At 51.0% G+C, this 26,668-nt stretch overlaps 1 protein-coding gene across 4 annotated transcripts in view; it reads right to left on the reverse strand.

The window, feature by feature from the left end:
- The window catches only part of AHCY (adenosylhomocysteinase), a 28,025-nt gene extending 4,684 nt beyond the window's left edge, over positions 1 to 23,341 (reverse strand). Inside the window, exons 1-11 of one of the 4 annotated variants that reach the window (XM_019017067.4) lie at positions 23,190 to 23,341; positions 15,387 to 15,577; positions 14,072 to 14,147; positions 12,349 to 12,498; positions 11,401 to 11,513; positions 10,713 to 10,920; positions 10,533 to 10,620; positions 10,314 to 10,431; positions 5,418 to 5,612; positions 1,002 to 1,140; positions 240 to 625 (exon numbers count right to left, since the gene is read on the reverse strand). In XM_019017067.4, the coding sequence (XP_018872612.2) occupies positions 1,009 to 1,140; positions 5,418 to 5,612; positions 10,314 to 10,431; positions 10,533 to 10,620; positions 10,713 to 10,920; positions 11,401 to 11,513; positions 12,349 to 12,498; positions 14,072 to 14,147; positions 15,387 to 15,577; positions 23,190 to 23,217 (1,299 nt within the window). In that variant the 5' untranslated portion in view covers positions 23,218 to 23,341 and the 3' untranslated portion in view covers positions 240 to 625; positions 1,002 to 1,008. Of the gene's footprint in view, positions 1 to 239; positions 1,141 to 5,417; positions 5,613 to 10,313; positions 10,432 to 10,532; positions 10,621 to 10,712; positions 10,921 to 11,400; positions 11,514 to 12,348; positions 12,499 to 14,071; positions 14,148 to 15,386; positions 15,578 to 21,642; positions 21,664 to 22,562; positions 22,846 to 23,189 lie in introns of those variants that run through there. The other 3 variants (XM_055373346.2, XM_055373347.2, XM_063702337.1) reach the window with 3 other exon arrangements.
- Positions 23,342 to 26,668: the final 3,327 nt, after the last annotated feature.

Raw genomic sequence — 26,668 nt, forward strand, 5'->3', positions numbered from 1 at the left:
AGGTTGCATTGAGCCGAGATTGCATCACTGCACTCCAGCCTGGGTGACAGAGCGAGACTCCATCTCAAAAAAAAACGAAACAGTTCCCTCTTCACTTTACCCATTCTTTCAAGCCTAAGGACCACAGACAGCTGTTCCACTGCAGAGTACCCCGTGAATGCTTCATCAGCACGACTACAACCCCCTATTCATGGCATATATTGTTGGCAGAGGATTATCTATAAAATAAAGGCTCAAAATTCTTCCAGGCACCAAGATTTTTATTTACCCACCTTCCTGCTTTCTTTTAACATTATAGGCCAAATTATTCTCTTTTTGACCCAGGGTTGTGAAAGGAACCATCTGGTTATAAAGTGGTGGCAGATTTCACGAAATCTGCCTGCATTCATGTTTTTCTGGCCCCTCTCAACCCCTAGCTGTCACTTCTCTGTCCTTTCTCAGTTGCCCCTTAACAGTCTATTCTAACCCCTGTAAAACAGGGACTAAAAGTACTAACCTCATTGTAATGAGGTTTAAGAGAAGGCCCAGCACTAAGCCAGGCTCTCAGGAAAATTCAAACAACAGTTCCTCTTTGCCCTTCAATATAGCCCCTTCTCATCTGTCATGGGCTGAAGAACCACTGGACCTGTAAACCAAGCACACAGGTATAAGTCCACAGACCAGGTGAAGGCCTAGATGGCAAAACACATGGGCTTTGTGACTCCACTACTGACTTCCAGGCTAAGGAAGGACTGACTTAGTGAGCTGTTCCAAGACCACTGAGCTCATGGTTCCCTGTGGCTGGGACCTCCATCATGACTGGGGCTTGAGGAGGGGCCTCTGTTCCCGCTGCCACATTTGGAACAGTATGACGGCTGCAGCAGAGGCCAAAAACTAAGTGATCGGCCCCAGAGAGTCGATGGGGGACACTGACAAACCAATCACGAAGTTGGTGCCATTAGCTCTTAGGGAGGAGAGGTGGGGCCTGGGCAAGGACAGCAGCTGGAGGGTGAAACGCAGACCTGGCTCTCAGTAGCGGTAGTGATCCGGCTTGAAGGGGCCGTCACAGGACATGCCCAGGTACTGGGCTTGCTTCTCAGTTAGCTTGGTCAACTTCACATTCAGCTTGCCCAGGTGGGCTTCAGCCACTGCCTCATCCAGCTGGGGAGAAACAAAGGAAGACCGGGAATCAGTGCCATTTTCTGGGACCCCTACACGCGTCTGGCTGCCAATAGAGGCAGAAGTGTTCTGTTAGGGTTTCTGCCATGTGTGGTACTCATGTTAACTCTTTCTATCCTCACACCCAGCCTCAGTTAATGTGTTGTTTTGGCTGCCCAGCCCCCCTCAAAAGGGAACCATGCCACACCCTCCCCTCCATGTGGCCCTGACAGGACCATCAATCACATCTCCTTCCTCATTCTTCAACTCAAGCAGCTAACCAAAACGCTTCTCTGGAATTGATCTATGCACAGGACATATTTTCCATGACAGGCAGAGACAAGGTGCTCCAACCCCACTGGGATTCCTAAACAGGGAAGGGTATCTATCAGTCTCAGCTCACCAGTTCCAAGTCTATTTTACAAGTGAAATGAAGATAGATCCGAGAGACAGAAGGACAGAGCCATGATGACACGGAATCCTAGGTTTCCAGTGTTTGGATCCGAGAATAAAGTTCTTTTTTTTGTGACAGAGTCTCATTTGGACGCCCAGGCTGGAGTGCAGTGGCGCGATCTCGGCTCACTGCAACTTCCACATCCCAGGTTCAAGTGATTCTCCTGCCTCAGCCTCCCGAGGAGCTGGGATTACAGGCGTGCACCACCATGCCCAGCTAACTTTCTGTTTTTAGTAGAGATAGGGTTTCACCATGTTGGTAAGGCTGTTCTTGAACTCCTGACCTCAGGTGTCGAACTCCTGACCTCAGGTGATCTGCCTGCCTCAGCCTCCCAAAGTGCTGGGATTACAGGCGTGAGCCACCATGCCTGGCAGATTCGAGAATAAAGTTCTTTTTTGGATTAAACTGGTTGCTTTTTTTGATTAAAATGTATCTATAAATTCTTTGATACTCCTTTAAGAATTAGAGCCTAATCCCCACCGCCTCCCCCCACCCCACCGAGTGATTCATTTCTAATGAATAGAAGAAAGCAGAAGTGATGGTGTGTGACTTTGGACACAAGTTCATAGAGACCCTGTGGCTTCCTCCTTGCTCTCCTCTGGATGACTTACTCTGGGGGAAGCCAGATGCCATCTCCTGAGGATGCATAAGCAGCCCTCTGGAGAGGCCCATGCATGAGGAATTGAGACCTCCTGTCAACAGCGATGTGAAGAGGATCTTCCAGACCCAGTCAAACCTTCAGATGATTGCAGCCCTGGCAGAAATCTTGACTGCAACCTCATGAAAGAGCCTGAGTCAGAAGCAGCCAGCTAAGCTGATCTCAAATTCTTGACCCACAGAAACTGAAATAATAAATATTTATTATTTGAAGCCAGTAAGTCTGGGGGTTAGATTGTTATGCAGCAAGATAACTGATACACTGGTTTGAATAGTGTTTCTATCACTTGTGACCAAAAGGATTCTAATCCACTGCCATCCTCCTTTTATAAAATGAGGAAATCAAGGTTCAGAAACGTGAAATGACGTGTCCATGGTCACCAAGCTAGTGAATGACAGCTAGGATTTGAACCCAGGTCTATCTGGCTTCAAAGCCCCAAAATGTGTCTCAAGCATCCCAGCTTATGGCCTCTAGAGCAGCTTTGAAGAGATTATGCAGAAACCGAGGAGGACAGAGGCAAGAGTTAAATACAAGCAAGCCTCTAACTCTCTCATGAGGTAGGCCTCTCCCTACCCCTAAGGGACCCCATCCTGTCCCATGATGGCATGGCGGCCTCTGACCACAGCTCAGCCCACAGCTTTTACATTCCCAAGTGGTTTCACATCTACTGTTTCATTACAGCCTCCCAAACACCCTTAAGAAGTAGGATGGGTGCGGTTTATCCTTGTATCTTCAGATGAAGCAAAGAGCCTGCAGAAGGTGATGTGCTCAGCTGAGAGGCAGGCAACAGTAGGACCAGGGCCCAGCCTAGAACTGAGTCCACGTCAGTTCCAGAGGTAGAACGATGGCCTCCAACCCCCACAGTACACATTGAAATCAACCTTCTGCTTGGCCTGGACTAGCCCAGAACTTTTCCTACTCCCAGCACCCTGAACCAGAAGATGTGTGTCACGTCCTAAGGTCAACACCTTGGACAGACAGAGCTAGGTTCTATGCCTGGCCTGATACTTAACATCTGTGAGAGCAAGTCGGTCTCTACACCTGACTTTCCCCATTCGCAGGATGGATGGATCACTCATCTCTCAAGGCTGTTACAAAGATCAGTGCTACTCAGAGTCATTCGTGCAGTAGGTGACTTAATAAATGGTGGCTGCCTTCTCTGTCATTGTTGACCAAGGTACCTAGTCCCTTGCCTGCATACAGCATGTGAGGCATGATGCCAAGAGTGTCCTGTCCCCAAGCCACATGTTAGCAATGATGAAGAAAAGTGGTAAGGACAGGGTCAGGTGCTGAGGCGGGAGCTTTGCCTCTTTCACTTCCAACCCTGCCCTCATTTCAAAGGCCTGACCAATTTCTCACCAAACTCACAGCCACATTTCTCCCAACTGGGATTAGATAGGGATCAAGTGAGAATCTTTCAACCCCACAACCAGCTGCACAGAACAAGGTACGCCTTGAGGTCCTTATGGGTAAAATGTTTGGTCCAGCAAGACATTGCTCCAGGGAGATTAGTTGTTGGCTGGCCCTCGAGACAGATGCCCCAGGCCTCTTCCTGCGTCCTCCTCAATTGGTAGAACCAGCCTTTCAAAAGATGAAGGGATGGTATGTAGACCCCATCACAGCTTCTCCAGCAGCAAAAGGCTGGAAGAGCAAGAGCTACTCTTACCATTTAGCTCATAAGGAGACTGAGGATTGGACAGGGTAAGGGACAAAGCAAAGTTCACCTGTAAAACTGCCAAGAAGAGCCAGGACTAAAACATCTGTCCTGACCCCAGGGAAGGGTGGACTGCATGGGGTGTTAGGGTGAGCACTGGATTTCATGTCAGAGGACTTCATCTTCATGATTATGCAGACCATACAACCATAGTGAGATGCCATGCTTAGGGATGTATCATTTTTTTTTTTGAGACAGGGTCTCACTCTGTCGCCAGGCTGGAGTGCAGTGGCACAATCTCGTCTCACTGCGACCTCCACCTCCTGGGTTCAAGCGATTCTCCTGCCTCAGCCTCCCAAGTACCTGGGACTACAGGCATGTGCCACCATGCCCAGCTCATTTTTTTGTATTTTTAGTAGAGATGGGGTTTCACCATGTTGGCCAGGCTGGTCTCCAACTTCTGACCTCAAATGATCTGCCCACCTCGGCCTCCGAAAGTGCTGGGATTACAGGTGTGAGCCACCGCGCCCGGCCAGGGATGTATCATCTTATTACAAGGCCACAACGTGCAGCCTGCAGACTGCACTCAGCTTATACACATGTCCAAGTTAACCCACCCAGTTATTTTTTAAATTATAATGAGGCCAGGTGCAGTGGCCGAGGCGGGTGGATCACTTGAAATCAGGAGTTCGAGACCAGTCTGGCCAATATGGCAAAACCCCGTCTCTACTAAAAATACAAAAAAATTAGCCAAGTGTGGTGGCATCTGCCTGTAATCCTAGCTACTGAAGAGGCTGAGGTGGGAGGATTGCTTGAACCCGGCAGGTGGAGGTTGCAGTAAGCCAAGATCACGTCACTGCACTCTAGCCTGGGCAACAGAGTGAGACTCTATCTCAAAAAAATCAAAATCAAAATAAAATTTTAATGAGTTGCCTGTATTTGAAAATCATTTTGTATAGAGATCTTGGTATCTCTGGCTCTCCTGAAAGGTTAGAAGCCCTGGTCAGACGGACCTGGGTTCCTAGGTGGCAACCAGCCCTTTACCCCTTCAGCTCTTCCAGTCGTTGTTCAGCCGGCATCACTCATTTACCTGCCTAGCCCCTGTGGGTGTGTGGGTTCATGATCTCAGGAAATCCTCACAATCCTGAAGGGGGTTGCTATTACCTTCATTTCACAGATGAGAAAATGAAGACACAGAGAAAGAATTTGCCTGGATTACACAGCCTGTAAGTGGTGGGGCTGAGATTCAAACTGGGGTGTGTCCCACTCCAAGGCCCAGGCTCTCCTCACCACCTGGTCCTGCCGCTCTGCTGTGCTCCAGGGAGCCACTCCCCACTGTGGGTCTCAGTTTCTTCTTCTGTCAATGGGGAGAATGACTTCTGCACTGTAGAGGACCCCATGAGGGCCTCTAAGAGGGCAGACAGGCAAGCACTTTATAAACTCTGGCAAGCCCTGTGTGGGGATCCCAGGATTAGACACGTGACCCTTGGCTTGAGGTAGAAGAATAAACCCACCTTCTTGGGCAGGAAATGAACCCCGACGGGGTACTTGTCTGGATGGGTCCACAGCTCGATCTGTGCCATCACCTGGTTGGTGAAGGAGTTACTCATCACGAAGCTGGGGTGGCCCATGGCACAACCCAGGTTGACCAGCCGACCCTCGGCCAGCAGGATGATGCGGCGCCCATTCTTCAACCGATACCGGTCCACCTACATGCAGGCAGGGCAACAGTGAGGGCAGGCAGGGCCCCGCTCCCACAGCCCACCCTCTGATCTGGCAGGCCTCTCTGCCTCCAACAGTGCCCATGAGGCGTCCGAACTGCTCCAAAACAACCTCCAGCACATGGCTTAGCACAAAAATAACAGCCAATATTTATTAAGAAACGTTGAGCTGGCCGGGGCACGGTGGCTCACGCCTGTAATCCCAGCACTTTGGAAGGCCAAGGCAGGCAGATCATGAGGTCAGGAGATCGAGATTATCTTGGCCAACACAGCGAAAGCCCGTCTCTACTAAAAAAAAATACAAAAAATTAGCCAGGTGTGGTAGCAGGCGCCTGTGGTCCCAGCCACTCGGGAGGCTGAGGCAGGAGAATGGCGTGAACCTGGGAGGTGGAGTTTGCAGTGAGCCGAGATCGCACCACTGCACTGCAGCCTGGGCGACAGAGCGAGACTCTGTCTCAAAAAAAAAACAAAAAAAAAAACAACAACAACAACAAAGAAATGCTGAGCTGCAGACTGCACAGTTCTGCTGTGAGAACTTCATGTGCTCACACTTGCTTGGCGCATATGAGGCACTCAGTAAGCAGCAGCTAATGTTATCGTTATGATCACTGTCATGTGCCCTGTACTAAGTCCTTTACAGGTAACTACCACATTTCATCCCAGAAACAACCCTGTGATTTCAGTACTGCTGTCATCCCCATTTCAGATTCAGAAACTGAAGTTCACAAGGGTTAGGTCACTTGTCCAGAGCCACACACTAAGAGGAAGCTGCAATTTGAGTCTGGACGGTCTGAGGACAGATCCCATGTTCTCAATAACCATGAAATAGTTTTGAATGCAGCTTAGTAAAAGCTGAATGCCGTGGCACTCACATTGGAATCACCTCAGAAGCTTTAAAAAATGAGGATACCCAGGCCAGACACGGTGGCTCATGCCTGTAATCCCAGCACTTTGGGAGGCCAAGGCGGGGGGAATCACCTGGGGTCGGGAGTTCAGGACCAGCCTGAACAACATGGAGAAACCCTGTCTCTACTAAAAACACAAAATTAGCCGGGCATGGTGGCACATGCCTGTAATCCCAGCTACTCAGGAAGGCTGAGCCAGGCGAATTGCTTGAACCTGGGAAGCGGAGGTTGTGGTGAGCCAAGATCGCGCCATTGCACTCCAGCCTGGGCAACGAGCGAAACTCCGTCTCAAAAAAAAAAAAAAAAAAAAGATACCTTGGCCTCATTCCCAGAGACTCCTATTCCTATGGCCCATAGTGTGGCTCCCAGGTGACCGCCAAGGTTGAGAACTCCTGGTTTAGTGAGTGAACGTGACATGGAAATCCCCAGCCTCAGTGCCCCAGTCCTCCGTCTGCCCCAGCTGTCTGAACACACAAACTTGCTTTCTCCCCACTCCCAGCTCTTCCCTTGCCATCCCTCCACCCTCAGGCAGCCTCCCAAACATTTCCCCAAAAGCCCAGGTTTCCAAGCTGCTCCAGAGGCCTAGTACCGATCCAAGGAAAGGTCTCTGATGCCCATCAGGCATTGATTGATGCTTCAATCAATAAGCACTCACTGATACCCATCTAAGCCCCTTGCAGGGACACATCAACCTGGACTCTACCCTCCTGGTACAACAGTGGGGTCAGAGACCAAAGCCAGTGATGGATGCTACACTAGGGGTCTGTACTGAGTGTGGGCATTGCCTCTGCCAGAGGAGCTGGCCAGGAAGGGGGTCTCTTTTTTTATTTTATTAATTTTTTTTTTTCTTTTTTTTTTTCTGAGACGGAGTCTCACTCTGTCATCCAGGCTGGAGTACAGTGGTATGATCTCAGCTCACTGCAACCTCCACCTCCTGGGTTCAAGCGATTCTCCTGCCTCAGCCTCCAGAGTAGCTGGGACTATACGCATGAGCCACCATGCCCAGCTAATTTTTTGTATTTTTAGTAGAGACAGGGTTTGACCATGTTGGCCAGGCTGGTCTCAAACTCCTGACCTCAAGTGATCCGCCTGCCTCGGCCTCCCAAAGTGCTGGAATTACAGGTGTGTGCCACCGCGCCTGGCCGAAGGGGGTCTCTTGAGCTGGGCTGAGAAGATGAACAAGGAGAAGGGCGTGTGTTCTGTTCCAAACAAATGGAGCTGTCTGGACAGATGAGCAGAAGTAGGAGCTGCAGTGGGTATTCAGGGAGTGGTCAATTATGGCCTGAGTACAGAGGCCCTTGAGAGGACGGACAAGAGATAATGTTGGGCAGAAGGTTGGCAAGACTGTCAAGGATGTTGAGGGTGGGCACAGAGTCCAGCTTTGGAGGGCAGCTTGGCAGAAAGGTGCCCATCACCCCAATGTAGCAGGTTTCACCTGTGATGCCTTTGCAAAAGGAGGTCTAGACAGATGGCTGTCAGGGGTGTGGCTGCCACAGAAGCACGCCCTGGCCACCCCCACACTGTGATGAGTGCCAGGCCTTCTAGGCAGAGATGGAGGTGCCCTCTGCCTAGCCGGGAACTGACACCCTAGACTAGCGCAGGACCTAGCCAAGGAGAACTCCCACGCAGGAGCAGAGCACCCAAGAGCAGCAGTGTAGGGGATGTGGGTTCATAGAGCTGCCTGTCTGCCTCTCTGGGACTTGGGCTTCTGATGTGGCTGTGACTGGGTGGGTGTCAGGTCTTTGGCCAACTCTGTGTCTGTATCTTCTTTATCATATCTCAAACACGGCACAGCACCAACTCAAAGAACCTCACATAAGTGGGCTTTTCTCCCTTTAAAAAATGTGATGGACCTGGTGTGGCAGCTCACGCCTATAATCCCAGCACTTTGGGAGATAACTTAAGCTCAGGAGTTTGAGACCAGCCTGGGGAACACAGCAAGGCCTCGTCTCTACAAAAAATAAAAAGTTAGCCAGGTGTAGTAGTGCACATCTGTAGTCCCAGGTACCTGGGAGGCTGAGGCAGGAGGATCAGCTCCTTCAGCCCAGGAGGTCAAGGCTGCAGTGTGCCATGATCATGCCACTGCCCTCTAGCTTGGGTAACAGAGTGAGCCCATCTCAAAAAAAGAAAAAAAAAAAATGATGAACATCTCTATATACATATTTAATTATCCTAAGGACCAATTACAGGAGAGATTGCCCAGTCAAAGAGGTTGCTTAACTTTAAAGCTCTTGATATCCAAAGCCAAAATGTCTTCCAGAAACATACTACTTTTATAATCAGAGAAAAAAATAAACTCATAATAATTGCAACTCAAGTAAAACTTCACACCCCCTATAAGAACTCACCTTCCAGTTTCAGTGCCCCAATGCCCAACGCAAACCTGTTCTTTCCCAGCTCAGTGCATGGGCCTGCTCCTCACACAGCGATTCAAGCTGTGTCCCTTTTTGTTTTTTGTTTTTAGTTTTGTTTTTGAGATGGAGTCTCGCTCTGTTGCCCAGGCTGGAGTGCAATGGCGCAATCTCGGCTCACTGCAACCTCTGCCTACCACGTTTAAGCGATTCTCATGCCTCAGCCTCCCGAGTAGCTGGGATTACAGGCACCCACCACCTGGCCCGGCTAATTTTTTTGTTTGTTTGTTTTTGAGACAGAGTCTCGCACTGTCACCCAGGCTGGAGTGCAATGGAACAATCTCGGCTCACTACAACCTCCATCTCCCGGGTTCATGTGATTCTCCTGCCTCAGCCTCCCAAGTAGCTGGGATTGCAGGTGCACATCACCACACCCAGCTAACTTCTTGTATTTTTAGTAGAGACGGGGTTTCACTATGTTGGCCAGACTGGTCTCAAACTCCTGACCTCGTGATCTGCCCACCTAGGCCTCCCAAAGTGCTGGGATTACAGGCATGAGCCACTGTACCTGGCCTTTTTTTTTTTTTTTTTTTGAGATGGAGTCTCGCTCTTATTAACCAGGCAGGAGTGCAAGGGTGCAATCTCGGCTCACTGCAACCTCCGCCTCCCAGCTTCAAGCAATTCTTTCCTGCCTCAGCCTCCCAAATAGCTGGGATTACAGGTGCCCGCCACCATACCCGGCTAATTTTTCTATTTTTAGTAGAGATGGGGTTTCATCATATTGGTCAGGCTGGTCTCGAACCCCTGACCTCATGTGATCCGCCCGCCTCGACCTCCCAAAGTGCTGGGATTACAGGCGTGAGCTACTGCACCCGGCCCAGCTAATTTTTTTGTATTTTTAGTAGAGACGGGGTTTCAGCCATGTTGGCCAGGCTAGTCTCGAACTCCTGGCCTCAGGTGATCCGCCCATCTCGGCCTTCCAAAGTGCTGGGATTACAGGTGTGAGCCACCATGCCCGGCCAAAGCTGTGTCCTTTGTTACTCTGCCTTCATTCTGACCCCACATGCCGTCCATCCATCCCCAGCACTCCCTAAGCCGAGGCGGCCATCATCCCCTGCAGGGATTCTACGAGCCTCCTCTAAAAGCCTCTCTCCCCACCACCCGCCATTGTTGCTTTTATTCTGCACACAGTAGCTAGAGTGATCTTTCTAAAACTACAGCCTCACCACATACAGCTCACCTGCCTGATACCTTCAGGGATGCCGGCTGCCCGCAGGATAACGTTGCCATGTCTGGCTGGCTCTGATGCTAGGCCCTCTTCTCCCCATCCCCCTGCACAGGTTGCCACCATCTCCTCAGCTCTCCTCCCTGGCAGCCAGCACTCCTCTGCACTCCCATCTGCCCAGCCCACTGGCAAGGCGGGAGCTTCTCACCTGTGGCTTGATGTTCACCTTCTCCACAGCGTTCTCGTTGAGCCACTTGACATCGATCTCCACGTCAAAGTGTCCAATGTTACACACAATGGCATCATCCTTCATCTGCTCAAAGTGCCTGTCAGGCAGCCCAAGACCGTGGGAGACTGTCAGGGACAGAAAGCTGTCCCAACTCTGCCCTCCTCCCTCACTCCCCGGGACCCCCCATCTGGCACCTACCGGCCAAGGATGATGTCAATACAGCCTGTGGTGGTGACAAAGATGTTGCCCTCCTGACAGGCCTCATCCATGGTGGTCACCTCATAGCCTGTGCAGAGACAGTGGCTGTGGGTCATCTACGGTGGCCTTGCCCCTCCCTCTGGCCCCAGTGGCTGACAACCAACCCTTGCCCTATCCTACCCTCCATGGCAGCCTGCAGTGCATTGATGGGGTCAATCTCAGTGATGATGACGCGGGCTCCGAAACCCCGCAGGGCCTGGGCACAGCCCTTGCCCACATCACCATAGCCTGCTACCACCGCTACCTTGCCGGCAATCATCACATCTGTGGCCCGCTTGATGCCATCTATGAGGGACTCCCGGCAGCCATAGAGGTTGTCAAACTTGCTCTGAAAGGAAAGGGGGTAAGGAGACAATAGGGGCAGGCAAGGCCCTGGGGCCAGGACAACTTGGCCTCAGAGTATTCTGAAGAGCCCAGGCATCATGGGCCCACCAAGCATCCCGGCCTGGGCTGAACCCCTCCAGCACCCAATGCCTCCACAAGCCCTTCACCCCGATTGGCTCAAAGAGGTTCTCTCTAATCTTTCTCTGCCAGTGTGGAGCCTTCCTAGGCATCAGTTACTAGGAGAGATTGCCCGGTCAAAGACCTTGCTTAACTTGAAAGCTCTTCTTCCCAAAGCCATAAAGCTCCTAACACCCAGCTCTGACACCCCTTTTAAATGCACTCATTAGCCTGTCTATAACCGCTTTTGCCCCCTCAAATGAGGGCTTCATGTCCCTAACCTCAGCCTTCCTGGGCACTCTTCTTCAGAGGCCTCGTCCTGAGCTGCAGCCACTGTAGCGGGAGCTGTCACTGCCCCTCGGCTCACCTTGGTGACGGAGTCATTGACATTGATGGCAGGCACCTTAAGGATCCCATTGGCCATCATCTTGTAGAGGTTGTGGACCCCAGTCGTTGTCTCCTCAGAGATGCCTCGGATGCCTAAACAAGAGGGGACAGGACAAGCCTCAGAGATGCCACACCTGTGCTCATGCAAATTCCTCATCTTTACCCCCTAAAGCCATTCCTCTTTCTGGGTTCCCATCTCTGTGACTGATCCCACAGGCCCCCCAATCACCCAGACCCGCGTGAGGGAGGAGTCCCCAACGCCCTCCTACAAGGAAGCCACCACCAGGCCTAGTGACTCTGCCTCCGAACAACTCCCAGCTTCTCTATTCTCACTGCTGCTGCTCTAGTCCGTGACCCTGTCGCTTCTTCCCAGTCTCCCTACCACAACCCATCCTCCATGCAGCAGCCATTTCTAACGTGTATCTTCTCAGAGAAATCTTCTCAACGCCCTCCAGTTATTTCCCCTTGCTCTGCAAATCAGGTCAAACACTTTTCTATTGGCCTATTAGGCCCTGACACATCTGGTCTTCACGAAGTTCACACCATACCCCCAGTGAAGGCTCCCTTTGCTCACTGCTATCCTGTGGGCCTCTTTTCTGTTTCCTGAACACTCCAGCCATTCCTGCCTCAGGGCCTCTGCACTCTCTGCACTCTGTGTACCTGCTTTGAACAAAGCTGGCTCCCTCCCAGCTATTCCCAACCATGGCCCTGTCTGTGCCTGCCCTTGGGCCATCAGCTCATCTGCCCTAGCCTCACACCCTCAGAAGTCAGGAGGCCCCAGCATGAATGCCAGAGCCTGCCATCCTCCCATCTTCCAGATCCTGCTGCTTGAGGTGATGGGAGTCCTGCCAGGCCTGCGGCCATCATGTGGGCAAACAGGCCCCACCCAGGCCACCAGCACCCAGCCCACCTGCCCCGCCCTGCTCACCTGGCAGGAGCTGCGGGTACTTGGTGTGGATGAGGTTGGTGAGGTCGCCCCCGTCGTCCAGAATCATGTTGAGGGGCCCGTCCTTGAAGTACAGGGTCTGCTCAATGCACCACAGGTACTCCTCGTCCGTTTCGCCCTTCCAGGCATACACTGGAGGGTGAGTGGCACATCAGGGCCTGGACTTCCCAACCGGTATCTGCTCCAGGGAACAACCCTGGCAGAGCCAAAACTACCTCCTTCCCAACTCCCATCCCCAGCCACCTCCCGCCCCTCTGAAAACTCAGCAGTGGTCAGGACACAACTTGGAGCCAGATAGATCTGAGTTCAAACCCTGGCTCTGCCACTTGCCAGCTGTGTGACCTTGGGCAAATCACTTCACCTCTCTGAGCCTCAGTCTTCTCCTCTGTAAATAGGGCTCACAATAGTATGGATTAAGTGAGACAGAAGCCATGTACAGCCCCCTGCCCCAGATACAGATATCAGGAAATCATTCTTTCCTTTCCCATCCCCTTCTGCCTGGGCGCCAAGGACTGAGGCATCAACCCTGAGTGACCAGGGCTTGATGCCCCACAACGCCTCCCCCTCAGCAGGATCCACAAGGCAGGATCCAGGGTTTGCTCTGCACTGAAAGGACTGGAGCACTAGCAGCCTCTGTGTGGGGGAATCTCAGGCAAAGTCTGGCCAAAAAATGACTACGAGCAGCTACCATGTGTGGGGTACTTGCTTTCTGCCAGACACGACTCTAAATCCTCCATACCCCATCTCATTCTTCCTCATGGAAACCCTGTGAGGCAGCCATGAGCATTATCATCACTTACAGATGCCCAGAGAGGAGCTAAGACGCACTTGGGCCACTCTACATGAAATTCCAGAATAGACACCAGAACTAAGGGCTACTGACCACCAGCCCACACTCCTCCCATGTGGCATGACTAGGGCACAGGTGTGGGGTTCCCAGGAGCCTCTTGTGAGCAAAGGACGCTGGCCAAGCAGAGCCAGCTGCTTCTACCCACAACTGGAGCAGACAATAGTCTTAAGAATTGCAGTGAGCCAAGATCGCACCACTGCACTCCAGTATGGGCAACGGGGCAAGACTCTGTCTCAAAAAGAAAAAAAAAAGAAGAAAGCCACGGTGCCAAGGCTGAGGAATGGGGATCATGCCCATTCAGCCCTGGTCAGTCTGTGAAGGAGTGCTGCGCCACCCCCTCCTCCCCACCTATGGTTGGTTAGAAGCAATCTTGAATGTCTTAATCACTGGGTCAGATCTAACCACTCCCCTCCCCAAGTCCAAGCAGACATGTGCCCAGCCTGTGAAAACTCTGTTCTCGTTAGTCTTGGTCCTTCCTCAGTCCTTTAGACCGCCATACCCTAGGCAGTGAACCTCTTTTTCTGCCCCGTAGCCCTCCCCAGTTCTTTGGAAAGAGATCCACATCCTTCCTTTAATGAACTTCCCCTCCGCTTCATCATGTAGTTCCCAATCATAAGATCTTGCTCTTCCTGGTTACACGGCTTGACCTGGGTCAATAAACAACTTCCACAGGATTTTAGATGATGATGGGACAAAGCAGCTCTTTCCTGTGGGGTCGCTGGGCTAGGATTTTGTGGCGGTGACTCCTCTCCCTTTCTGTAATGTAAGGAAGTCTGTTGCTCTAGCAGTCAGTGAAGCAAAGAGGGCAGAATCCCTTCACAAATTCCACATGTCTCAGAAGCAAGCAGGACTTACCCGGAATGCCAGCCTTGGCAATGGCAGCCGCCGCATGGTCCTGGGTGGAGAAGATGTTGCAGCTGGACCACTGCACCTAGAAGAGCCATCAAAACAAGGCTGTTGGTCACTGATGGCTCAAAAGCACCAGGGACGCTGGGCGAGGAAAAGGGAGAGCTTCAGGTAGTGGGGAGAGGCTTGGGATCTAGGCACAGCAAGCTCTAGGATCACAGGCTGGGGATGCTGGGTGGGCAGATGGGAGCCAGAGCAGGGGCGAGATCCAGCTCAGGTTTTAAAACCTCACTCCAGTGCTGTGTGGAAGGGAAAGGGTGGAAGCAAGGGCACAACTGCAGAGACTGTTGGAGAAGACTCCAGACAAGAAATATGACAGTAGCAGTGGAGATGAGAAGTTGTCACATCCTGGGTCTACTCCGAAGGCTGCACTGACAGGATTTGCGGAGGGATGAGTTGTTGGAGTAAAGGGAGTTGGGAGTGGGGAGGAAAGGGAGGGGAGGAGATGACTCCCAGATTCGTGAATTGAGAGAACCCAGAAGGCTGGAACAGAGGTTCCATTTACTCAAGTGGGGAAGGCTTTGGGAAGAAGAGGGGGCAGAAAATCCTGAGTCTGTTTGAACGCATTCTGCCTGAGATGAGTACTAGACCTCCAGGGAGCGTCAACACCCCCGCTCCTGGATATGCCAGTCTTGAGTTCCAGGAGAAGTCCAGGCTAGTACAAAAATGTGACAGTCATCACCAGATAGATAGTGTCTAAAGCTATAAAATCAGACCGCCAAGAGTGAATGCTGAAAAGAAAGAAGAGGTCCAAGGACTCAGCCCTGAGCCCCTCTGTGGATTTTGGCTCCATTGCCCTACCCTGCTTTGGGAAACCAGCTTGCTTCTTGACTCTCTGAGACCTCAGGAGAGCTGTTAATCATTGGCACACATGACCCAGGCTGAACCAATCAGAGCTGCCATCATCCAGCAGCCATGATGGGTCCAGGGTAGGCCTGTGACCCCCGAAGGGCCAAGGCAAGTTGGCCCTTACGAGACTAAGTAGGACATGGGTGTTGAATTTTTCCTGCCAGAGCATCCATCAGGAGGATGCCTTGAGGGTAGCCAACAGTGACCTTCCCAGCCAGGGAGAAAATCTGCAGAACACTCACCACAAGGGGTGGCAGCACTGGGAAACGGAGGAAACTGAGTGAAAGGGAGGAGCCCCTCCGGGCCCGCGGTCAGCTCCACACCTGGAAGGTCCCCACCCTGGCACAGTCGTCTTCTTCCCTGGCTGAACCCAGGGAGGGCAAGGACTCTGGGGTGATACAGCTGTGGGCCTCACCTCAGCACCCAGGGTGACGAGGGTCTCAATGAGGACGGCCGTCTCCACGGTCATGTGCAGGCAGCCAGCGATGCGGGCACCCTTCAGTGGCTTGGAGGCCGAGTACCGCTCCCGCATACGCATCAGGCCCGGCATCTCGTTCTCAGCAATGTCCAGGGCCTTGCGTCCCCAGGCAGCCAGGCCAATGTCGGCTACGGGAGGAAACAGGTGGGAGTTCTGTGAGTCCCCTTATCCCACCAACCAAGAGGGGCGGTCACTGCATGGACCCCGATCCACGTGTGGACTCAACCAACTAGGGCTTAGCACTCTGTCACCGCATTCTCTCACTCATGCAACAAGTATTTATGAAGCCAGAGTACTCAAGAAAGACATGGTCCCTGCCTACCTGCACCTTTCTGACTTGTGGGAGAACACATTTAATCACACAGGGACACAAAAATTACAACATAAAGAAGCGTCCCTTTGAAAAATAGCTCACATGATACTTCCCACTACCCTGCCTTTCTGCTGACACCTACCAACCTGCAGGCCACTCCTCACTCCCTAAAGACTCCCTAAAGATGTTAGCTGCTGGTTCTCCATCTTCCTCTCTCAGTCATCACTCTCGGTGATTCAACACTTATAAATACTATCTAACATTTTGGATTTGACAGTTCCTTGATCTCCTTTTAGATGTAAAAATGCTTCCCCACTCCTGATGTTTCTTTCCACCTGGAGGAACTCATCCGTATAACGAATGCTCTTGGCCTCTCTGCCCCAGGGGAGGTGGGGTGAGCTTGTCTGACCAGTAAAACTGAGAGGAAAAAATGGTGTGCTCAGCTTAGCTCTCCCTTCTTTTTGCAAAGCAAGCACTCACCTGCCCACTTGCAGGAAGCTGGTGTTCTCTGCTTTTCCAGAGACCAACCTACCCTGGCCCACCTTGCCTGCAACTGATTGGGTAACTGCTGAATCTGGGGGTTCAATAAGCAGGATCATTTGGATTTCATATTAATCTATATCCTCTGGCTTTGAGGTTATTAGTAATAAAAGGTAATATTTCAGGTGCTGCCACCTAAAATACTAATCTACATCCTCTGGCTTCGTGGTTACTAGTAACAAAAAGTATTTCAGGTGCTATCTGCCACCTAAAATGTCTCGAATTTGTTCAAATTCTCAGGCAGGAAAGAAGGATATTATTATGAGCTAACTCACTATCTCAATACTCTTCCCTCTGATCATCTCACCCTCCTCTCTCCCCTACCACACTGGTCCATTTCCAAGGTCATACCCTAGGTCAGTCCCTAGGTCAAAGTTTGCAGACTTCCCTGATAAGGGATGTTCCTTTGGCATGCTTGTAAATCTCCCCTGGAAAACCTGATTCAGCAGGTCTAAGACTCCTGGTGATTTTTATCTTTAGGGAAGCTGAGATCCCGCCAAACACCCAAAGAGGTAGGCGGTGGGAGGCAAAGGACTCTGTAGAGAATTTAATAATCTAAGAATTTAATAATCAACAAAATTGTCTGTCAGTCAGCTTCCTACAGTGCATTTTAACAATTTCAGAGATGAAACACGCCTCCCGCATGAGAGACCACTCCGGCTGTGCCTCAACTCAAGCCACCCACCCCAGCCCTCCTACCCTAGTAGGCCATCACCAGTGATAGCTCTCCTTGGAAATCTGGACTTCAAGCACCCAACTCTAGCCACGCCTCATCTTCCTGGTTTTCTCCTTCCAGAGCCCAAGCTCCAACAAGGCTGTGGCCTGTCAGGTGAGAACTTCTATTCAATTCATCCTACCAATTTCTAGTGTCCCTTCTACCCCCTTTCCCTTTGAGAACTCACTTGGCAAAACTCTCAGCCCAATTAAACCCGACCCTCCACTGCACCGGACCCACTGAACCCAGCAGGACAATCACAACCACACCAAGACATCACATTTAATTAATTAATTAATTAATTAATTATTTTTGAGACATAGTCTGGCTCTGTAGACCAGGCTGGGGTGCAGTGGCGCGATCTCGGCCCACTGCAACCTCCACCTCTCAGGTCCCGGTTCAAGCAATTCTCCTGCCTCAGCCTCCCCAATAGCTGGGATTACAGGAACTTGCCACCATGCCCAGCTAATTTTTGTATTTTTAGAGGAGATGGGGTTTCACCATGTTGGCCAGGCTGATCTTGAACTCCTGGCCTCGTGATCCACATGCTTCAGCCTCCCAAAGTGCTGGGATTACAGGTGTGAGCCACCACACCTGGCCAAGATATCACATTTATTAAGACCATAAAAGACACATAGCACATTGCAGCAATCCTATGACATTTTCCTAGTAAATTTACTCCCATTTTCTACTCTCCTCAACCCTCCAACACCTTTCCCCATTGAATGACAATCTCACTTCCCAATTCACTGAGATGAATTCAGAACCAGGCCACTTTTCCCCTATGGAATCCACTAGTCACCTATAGCAGTCATCTACAGCTTCAGACCAGGCACTCTTTCCTGTTACCACAGATGAGTTGGCTGGGCGTGGTGGCTCACACCTGTAATCCCAGCACTTTGGGAGGCCAAGGTGGGCAGATCACTTGAGGTCAGGAGTTCAAGACCAGCCTGACCAACATGGTGAAACCCCGTCTCTACTAAAAATAGAAAAATTAGCCGGGTGTGGTGGTGGATGCCTGTAATCCCAGCTACTCAGGAGGCCGAGGCAGGAGAATCACTTGAACCTGGGAGGCAGAGGCTGCAATGAGCCGAGATCATGCCACTGCACTCCAGCCTGGGTGACAGAGTGAGACTCGGTCTCAAAAAAATAAAATAAAATAAAATAAAATAAAATAGATGAGCTGTCCTGTGGGCGGCAAGCCACCCAGGCACCGAGGCAAGAGACAGAGGACACGAGCTGTTCCAGTATAATAAAATATAAAACAAGAATAGTTATACTAGATATAGATCTTAGATATGATTATATATGAATATCATTAATCATTAGTTTGCAGCAATTACTTTTTATTCCAATATTATGATAATCCTCGCTCTATAATCATAGCCTAGGAAAAACCAGGCCATACAGAGATAGGAGCTGAGGGGACATAGTGAGGTGTGACCAGAAGACAAGAGTGCGAGCCTTCTGTTACGCCCGGACAGGGCCACCAGAGGGCTCCTTGGTCTAGCAGTGACGCCAGCGTCTGGGAAGACGCCCGTTACCAGGCGGATCGTGCTCCAGCGGTAGCAAAAGGTGTCAAGGAACAACACCCGCTACTTAGCAGACCGGGAAAGGGGTGGGGGGGGGGGGTCTCCCTTTCCCCGGGGGAGTTTAGAAAAGACTCTGCTCCTCCACCTCTTGTGGAGGGCCTGACATCAGTCACGCTTGCCCGCAGTTATCCGGAGGCCTAACCGTCTCCCTGTGATGCTGTGCTTCAGTGGTCACACTCCTAGTCCACCTTCATGTTCCATCCTGTACACCTGGCTATGCCTTCTAGATAGCAGTAGTAAATTAGTAAAAATACTAATAGTCCCTGATATGCAGAAATAATGGCGTAAGCTGTCTTTCTCTCTGTCTCCTCTCCCTCTCTGCCTCGGCTGCCAGGCAGGGAAGGGCCCCCTGTCCAGTGGACACGTGACCCACGTGACCTTACCTATCATTGGAGGTGACTCACATTCTTTACCCTGCCCCTTCTGCCTTGTATCCAATAAATAACAGTGCAGCCCAACATTCGGGGCCACTACCGGTCTCCGTGCATTGGTGGTAGTGGTCCCCCGGGCCCAGCTGCCTTTTCTCTTGTCTCTTTGTCTTGTATCTTTATTTCTACACTCTCTCATCGCTGCACACAGGGAGAGACCCACCGACCCCGTGGGGCTGGTCACTACACTGTCCCTGCTCCATGGGGCCTGATTCCATATCCCCTCTCCTCCTTAAGGACTTCCATACTCCACTAAAACTGCTCTTTCGTCCAAAGACCAGCCTGATCTCCATACCTGATGCAAAATTACCTAAGACCATGTTTCTACCAGCAGCACAGATTGCATGAATGACTTGCCCTCCTTCCTGAAACCCTTTCTTTACTTGGCTTCTGTGACTGTCCTGTGCTTTTCCACCTACCTTCCCGGTTCCTCTTTAGCTAACAGACTTTCAGGTTTGGGGGCCCTCAGGGCTCCATCATCTCCCAGTTCTCTTATGTTTACCAATTAAGCTCATCCAGTCTTATGGCTTTACATACCTTCTCTACGGGGATGACTCCCACGTATTTATCTCCAGCCCAAACTACTCTCCTGAACTTGAGACTCGATGTGATCCAACTGCCTCCACAGCACCTCCACTTGGATGTCCAGTTGGATCTATTATGTGTCATGTCGGAGTCCTCATGGCTCCTTTGCCCCCGCTACCGGTTACTCTCCCAATCTTCCCATTTTAGGAAATGAAACCACCATTCAACCAGCTACTCTGCCCAAAAACTTAAGATTTGATTCCTCTTTTCCTCTTTCACCTCAATCAGCACGTTTTTGGCTCAACAAGTGAAATATATAAGCAATCCAACTGCATCTCACCACCTTCATCTAAACTGTCACTTCTCAGGCTGGGCGCAGTGGCTCACAGTCTGTAATCCCAGCACTTTGGGAAGCCAAGGCGGGCGGATCACTTGAGGTCAGGAGTTCAAGACCAGCTTGGCCAACATGGTGAAATCCCATCTCTACGAAAAATACAAAAATTAGTTGGGTGTGGTGGTGGGCACTTATAATCCCAGCTACTCAGGAGGCTGAGGCAGGAGAATTGCTTGAACCTGGGAGGCGGAGGTGGCAGTGAGCTAAAATAGCACCACTGCACTCCAACCTGGGTGAAAGAGGGAGACTCTGTCTCCAAAAAAAAACAATAAGGAAATAAATAAACTGCCACTTCTCAGTTGGACACTGCCACACTCTCTTCACTGGTCCCATGCTCTAACATGCCATTCTCCCCACAGCAGCCAGAAGAGGGAGGCTCTTAAAAATTTAAATTACATCACCTCCATTATTCTACTATTCTACTAAAGTAAACAAAACTAAACAAGCAAACCCTCCAATGGCTTCCCTCAATCTTCGGGCCCTATCTGCATGACTGCCTGCCCCTCCTCCATCTCTCCACTTTCCCCCCCACTAGCTGTTCAACACACAGGCTTCCCGACTGACTTCAGGCAAGCTCCACTCATTTCCACCTCAGGGCTTTAACCCAAGCAGTTCTCAGCCTGGAAGGCTCCTCTCAAGCACCTAATACAGTACCTGGCACACAGTAGGTGCTGAAAAAAACCTGGAAACAGGAAAGAACCTAGTATATCCCTGCTAGAGGAACCAAGAGTGCACCAGGGTGACTCAAATAGAGGTGTAAGATGAGTTGGGACTTCAGTCCCAGTGAAGTGGGGAACCTACAGTTTTCAGGGGCCAGCATTCAGAGACCGGGTGGTGACCGTGGAGACAGACAAGTGGCAGATCTGCTCACATAAAATGGAGACAATACTACTTTATCTGTATGCATGTCTGTGCCACCCCTGTCTCTGGGTCACCTTTGTGTCTCCAGCATGACCTGGCTCAGAGAAGGGGTCAGCAACTGTTTACTGACCATATCTGTCGTCAGAACTGAATGAAAGATCCATGAGAGGGGCTGGCACGTGACAAGGGTGGCAAAGAAAAACAACACAAATCTGAACCTAGTCTGAGTCCCAGCATTTACTAATGAGGAAAGGACCCAGAGAGGAGTTTGCTGCAGGTTCCATAGCCAATTAACCGCAGAACCAGAACAGGCAGCCAGGCAGTGCTAGAGCAGAGGCCCCTCTCAAGGCCCCTCCTGGGAGGGGCCCGGCTGTATGGGACAATGGGTTATGCCCTGTGCTGCTAAGCTCCACCCCTCCACCACCACACGTCCCTCCAGCTAAAAATAACTCCTTCAGTGCCCTCGAGGACACTGCGCCAGCCCCACAGTTTTCCCTGGGACCCTCAACTCCAAAGGCACAGGAGAGGCTAGATGCTGCAATCTCTGGAGCTAAGGACTTGCAAAAGTCACAGGAACACCTGTCCCCAGGACAAGCCAAGAGGAACAGCAAGAGCCCCTGTAAACATCAGCTTCTTCATCTGTAAAGTGTGGATAATCATCCCTAGCTTGCTATGCACCCTAAGTAAAGATAATGCCATATGATCAAGATCTGGCATACAGCAGGGCCTCCTTCCTCCAGCCCCACCCAGCTAAGCTCCCCATCTCCCAAATCCAGCTTTATCTCCACCCACACAACCCAATGGCCCCAATCCTGACCCACTAACCTCTCCACAGTATGACAAGCCCCCATTCCAGCTCTACTATTGATGTGACCTTCACATAACCTTTCTGGTTTCAGTTTCAGCATCCACACAATGGAGACAGTCTACTCTGACAGCAACTTGATGAACTACTTCAACAGAATCTTTGCAAGTCACCTCCCAAGGGCCTCAGTTTCATGCTCTATATAACGGGACTACGTCCACCTCTACGAAGATTATTGTGTAAACACACGTAAATCACCAGATATACAGCAAGTGTTTCCATAAATGTGGATGGCATTCTCCAGACTTAATAGTGTCTTTTTTTTGTTTTTTTTTTTTTTTGAGACAGGGTCTTGCTCTGTTGCCCAGGTTGGAGTGTGGTGGTGCAATCTAGGCTCACTGCAACCTCCGTCTCCCCGGCTCAAACAGTCCTCCTGCCTCAGCCTCCCGAGTAGCTGGGAATGAAGGCGCCCGCCACCACGCCCAGCTAGTTTTTGTATTTTTGGTAGAGATAGCGTTTCACCACATTGGCCAGGCTGGTCTCGAACTCTTGACCTCAAGTGATTCGCCCACCTCGGCCTCTCAACGTGCTGGGTGGGACTACAGGGGTGAGCCACCACACCCGGTCCAATAGTGTCAAAGTTACTTGAAAAGCTACCAGCCAAACTGAACTGGTTTTTGCTGAAAATTCACTAGGATTGTTCCGCGTGTATTCGCTTGCACACAGTGGTGAAAGGGTGCTCAGAGATCTAGATGGCCTGCGTTCCAATCTTGCTCCATCACCACCAGCTGTAAGACTGAGGGCAAGTTACCTCTGCCTCAGGATTCTCATTATAAAATGAGAACAGTTTCCCTACAGAGCCATGAGACTAGAATAAAGCTAGAAGGCAGTGCCGATCCCACAGGAAACGGTAAGTAAACGTTAACTATCCCTGTATTACACTTCAATCGGTGGGACAGCAGGATTTTTCAAACCACTCCAAATTTTCTTCGAGATTTCTGCAAGGCTGCCCCTGCTGGCGGGGTGGGGGACCCCACAGGTTGGGTAATTGGCCCAAAGTCCCAGGGGAGAGGAGCACCGGAGCCGGCCTGGGGCTCGCTTTCCAGGCCTCTCCTCATACACCCTCCGGGGTGCCCTCGCCGTCCCTGTAGGAGGCCCAGAGAGGGGTGGACCCTCGTCGGGGCCGCCCAGCTGGACAGGGTCCGGTCCAGGCCTAGGAGGCCGGGCGCAGGCCCCCCGAGCAGAGTCCAGCAGGTGCCAGCCGTCCCAGGCCGTGGCCAGGTGTGCTCTCCCGCGGAGCACGCCGCCAGTTTGCGGCTCGCAGACCGCGCGGCGGCCCCGGCGTCGCGGGGCATGCTGGGACTTGTAGTCCACGGCCACCCGGAACGGCCCGCTCATGGCCGCGCGAGAACTCCAACTTCCAGGTGGCTTCGCGCGGCCAGAAACGCGCCGAGGCTGCGATTCCAGGGGGTCCAGAGCGCCCGGAGTCGGCCCTGCAGCCCCCGCCACGAACAAGCCCCGGGCGGGTGCCGAGCGGCCGCAACCGGCTGCAGGTCCTGGGACTCACCGACTTTGTAGGGCAGTTTGTCAGACATGCTGGCGGCACTCGTGATGGAAACGGGCGAAGGGGGCTGCGCCTCAGTCTGGGAACAGGAACTGGGCGGGCAGCGCCGGGCAGGGATATGCGCGTGGCGCCGACGCCTTTAAATATCTTCCTCGTACTTGCATATTCATGACCCGCTGGGGCGGGGCCCAACGCGCAGGGCGGAGCCGGAGGGGATTTCGATCCCTGAAAAGAAGCCTCAGAATTTCACAAGGCGTGGCCCCAGGAGTCTCACTCACAGGTCCGGAAGGGAGCGCCGGGAGAGGCCTGAGAGCCAGCCGGGCCGTCCTCTCGCTACTTCAGCCAGTTGATTCAGTGTCAAAACCCAGCGGAACTGAAATTCCGCCAGTTCACTTCCCTGTGCCTCAATTTCCTCATCTGTAAAATGGGCCAAATGACATCTGCCACACAGATTATTATAAGTAAAGTTGCAGGCCAGGCGCGGTGGCTCACACCTGTAATCCCAGCACTTTGGGAGGCCAAGGCGGGAGGATCGCTTGAGCCCAGGAGTTCAAGACCATCCTGGGCAACATAGTGAGACCTCATCTCTACAAAAAAAATTTAAAAATTAGCAGCGCGTGGTGGCGCACGCTTGTGGTCCCAGCTACTTGGGACGCTGAGGCGGGAGGGAGGATCTCTTGAGCCTGGAGATCGAGGCTGCAGTGAGCTATCATCCCACCACAGCACTTCAGCCTGGGCGAAAGGGCAAGACCCTATCTCAAAAAAACCAAAACAAAGTTAAGTTGCCATTTGTCAGGTACCTACTGACATCCCAAACATTCGCCTTACTCCAAGTAACCACCACCCTGAATTTAAGTAAGTTTGCATACATTTCTTATACTTTTACTGCATCCGTATATCATTAAATAGTTCTTTCTGTGTTTAGCACCTTTATATATCAACCGTATTTACCCTTCTGCAACTTGCTTTTTTCTGTGAGCATTATATTTATGAGACTCATGCATATAGCTTGAGTATATTCATTTTTGCTGCTGTATAATTCAGTCGTCCTAGGCATGGGAAGGGGGGATTGGTTTCAGGACCTCTGTGGACTCCAAAACCCTTCTATGCTCAAGTCCCTCATATAAAATGAGGCAGTATTGGCATATAACCTATGCACATTCCCCCGTACACTTTAATCATCTCTAGATTACTTATAACTAATATAATGTAAATGCTATGTAAATAGTTGTTTTGTAATTTGTATTATTTTTATAGTTATGTTTTTTTAATTGCTTTTTTTCCCCTGAATTTTTTTTTTCTTTTATGGAGTCTCACTCTGTCGCCCACTCTGGAGTGCAGTGGCACCATCTAGGCTCGCTGCAACCTCCACCTCCCGGGTTCAAGCAATTCTCCTGCCTCAGCCTCCCGAGTAGCTTGGATTACAGGCACGCACCACCACACCTGGCTAATTTTGTTTTTTCTTTTTTTGAGACAGAGTTTGGCTCTTGTTGCCCAGGCTGGAGTGCAATGGCATGATCTTGGCTCACTCCAACCTCCGCCTACCGGATTCAAGCGATTCTCTTGCCTCAGCCTCCCGAATAGCTGGGATTACAGGCATGCGCCACCACGCCCAGCTAATTTTGTATTTTTAGTAGAGACGGGGTTTCTCCATATTGGTCAGGCTAATCTCGAACTCCCGACCTCAGGTGATCCGCCAGCCTCTGCCTCCCAAAGTGCTGGGATTACTGGCGTGAGCCTCCGTGCCCGGCCTCTACTCATTTTTTAACCTAAAAATGAGAAAAGAATTAAACTCTTTTGGCCGGGCGCGTGGCTCACGCCTATAATCCCAGCACATTGGGAGGCCGAGGCGGGCGGATCACGGGGTCAGGAAATCGAGACCATCCTGGCTAACAGGGTAAAACCCCATCTCTACTAAAAATACAAAAAAAAAATTAGCTGGGCTTGGTGTCGGGAGCCTGTAGTCCCAGCTACTCGCGAGGCTGAGGCAGGAGAATGGCGTGAACCCGGGAGGTCGAGCTTGCAGTGAGCCGAGATCGCACCACTGCACTCCGGCCTGGGCGACGGAGGGAGACTCTTGTCTCAAAAAATAAAAAATAAAAATAAGAATTAAGGTCTTCTATGACATAGTAAATGTATTGGTCTCACTTGATCTGTACATCTGACCTCTGTCTGAGAGTCATGAGGGCCGATGTCAAGCAGAGACTTCCTGAGGGAACGAGGGTCCACGCCTGGGGGGTGGGCAGCAGGGTCCTCACGCATCCCTTTCAGCATTCTGCAGTGCATTGCAGTGTGTAGTGAGTCGTGTCAGTCTAACTAAACGTAGGATCATGTTACTAGGTTGTCCTACGAGAACAGAAAAATGGCTTCAAAATATTCCTGCAAAGAAATGGCAAGTTCCAGATACTGTGAAAATTACCAGCACAGCAAACAAGTAGAAAAGGACACAGCTGACAGGTCTCTTTCTGGTATGAATGCTGGTCTTTGTCAGCCATGTTGTAAGGAATGTAATAAAATTTGAGAAAACAATGACAAAGACACTTTGAAATATGAATTTACGGACCAGGCGCAGTGACTCACACCTGTAATCCCAGCACTTTGGAAGCCGCGGCGAGTGGATCACTTGGGGTCAGGAGTTCCAGACCAGCCTGGCCAACATAGTGAAACCCTGTATCTACTAAAAATACAAAAATTAGCCGGGCGTGATGGTGCCCGTCTGTAAACTCAGCTACTCAGGAGGCTGAGGGACAAGAATTGTTTGAACCCAGGAGGCGGATGTTGCATTGAGCCAAGATTGGGCCACCGCACTCCAGCCTGGGTGACAGAACAAGACTGCCTCAAAAAAAAAAAAAAAAATGTGAATTTACATGCCCTCTCATTAATTAATGATGACTCTCATCCTCACTGTATATCGTGCTTTGAGATATCAGCTAATGAGATATTTGCTAATATTTGTACCGTTAAGTTCATATGAACAAAACTTTGGAGACTGCTGGTCTCAGGAGAAGGTCCAAGCACCTTAGTCTGGCCTTATGCAACCTCTCTAGCAGCAGAATGTTCTAGCCTATGGATATATTGCAATTGATATAGCCAATTTCCTATTATTTCAGCTTCTTTTTTTTTTTTTTGAGAAAGAGTGTCGCTCTGTTGCCCAGGCTGGAGTGCAATGGTGTGATCTCGGCTCACTGCAACCTCTGTCTCCCGGGTTCAAAGTGATTCTCGTACCTTAGCCTCCCAAGTAGCTGGGATTACAGGCACACGCTCCCACACCCGGATAATTTTTGTATTTTTAATAGAGACGGGGTTTCACCATGTTGGCCAGACTGGTCTTGAATTTCTGACATCAAGTGATCCTCCCGCCTTGGCCTTCCAAAGTGCTGGGATTACAGGTGTAAGCCACCATGCCCAGCCAGATTCTTTTAATGGATGAACAGTTAAACAAATTGGTACAGCCATACCATGAAATAATACTCAGCAATAAA

This window comes from Gorilla gorilla, chromosome 21, assembly GCF_029281585.2.
Source record: "Gorilla gorilla gorilla isolate KB3781 chromosome 21, NHGRI_mGorGor1-v2.1_pri, whole genome shotgun sequence".
NCBI classification, from domain to species: domain Eukaryota; kingdom Metazoa; phylum Chordata; class Mammalia; order Primates; family Hominidae; genus Gorilla; species Gorilla gorilla.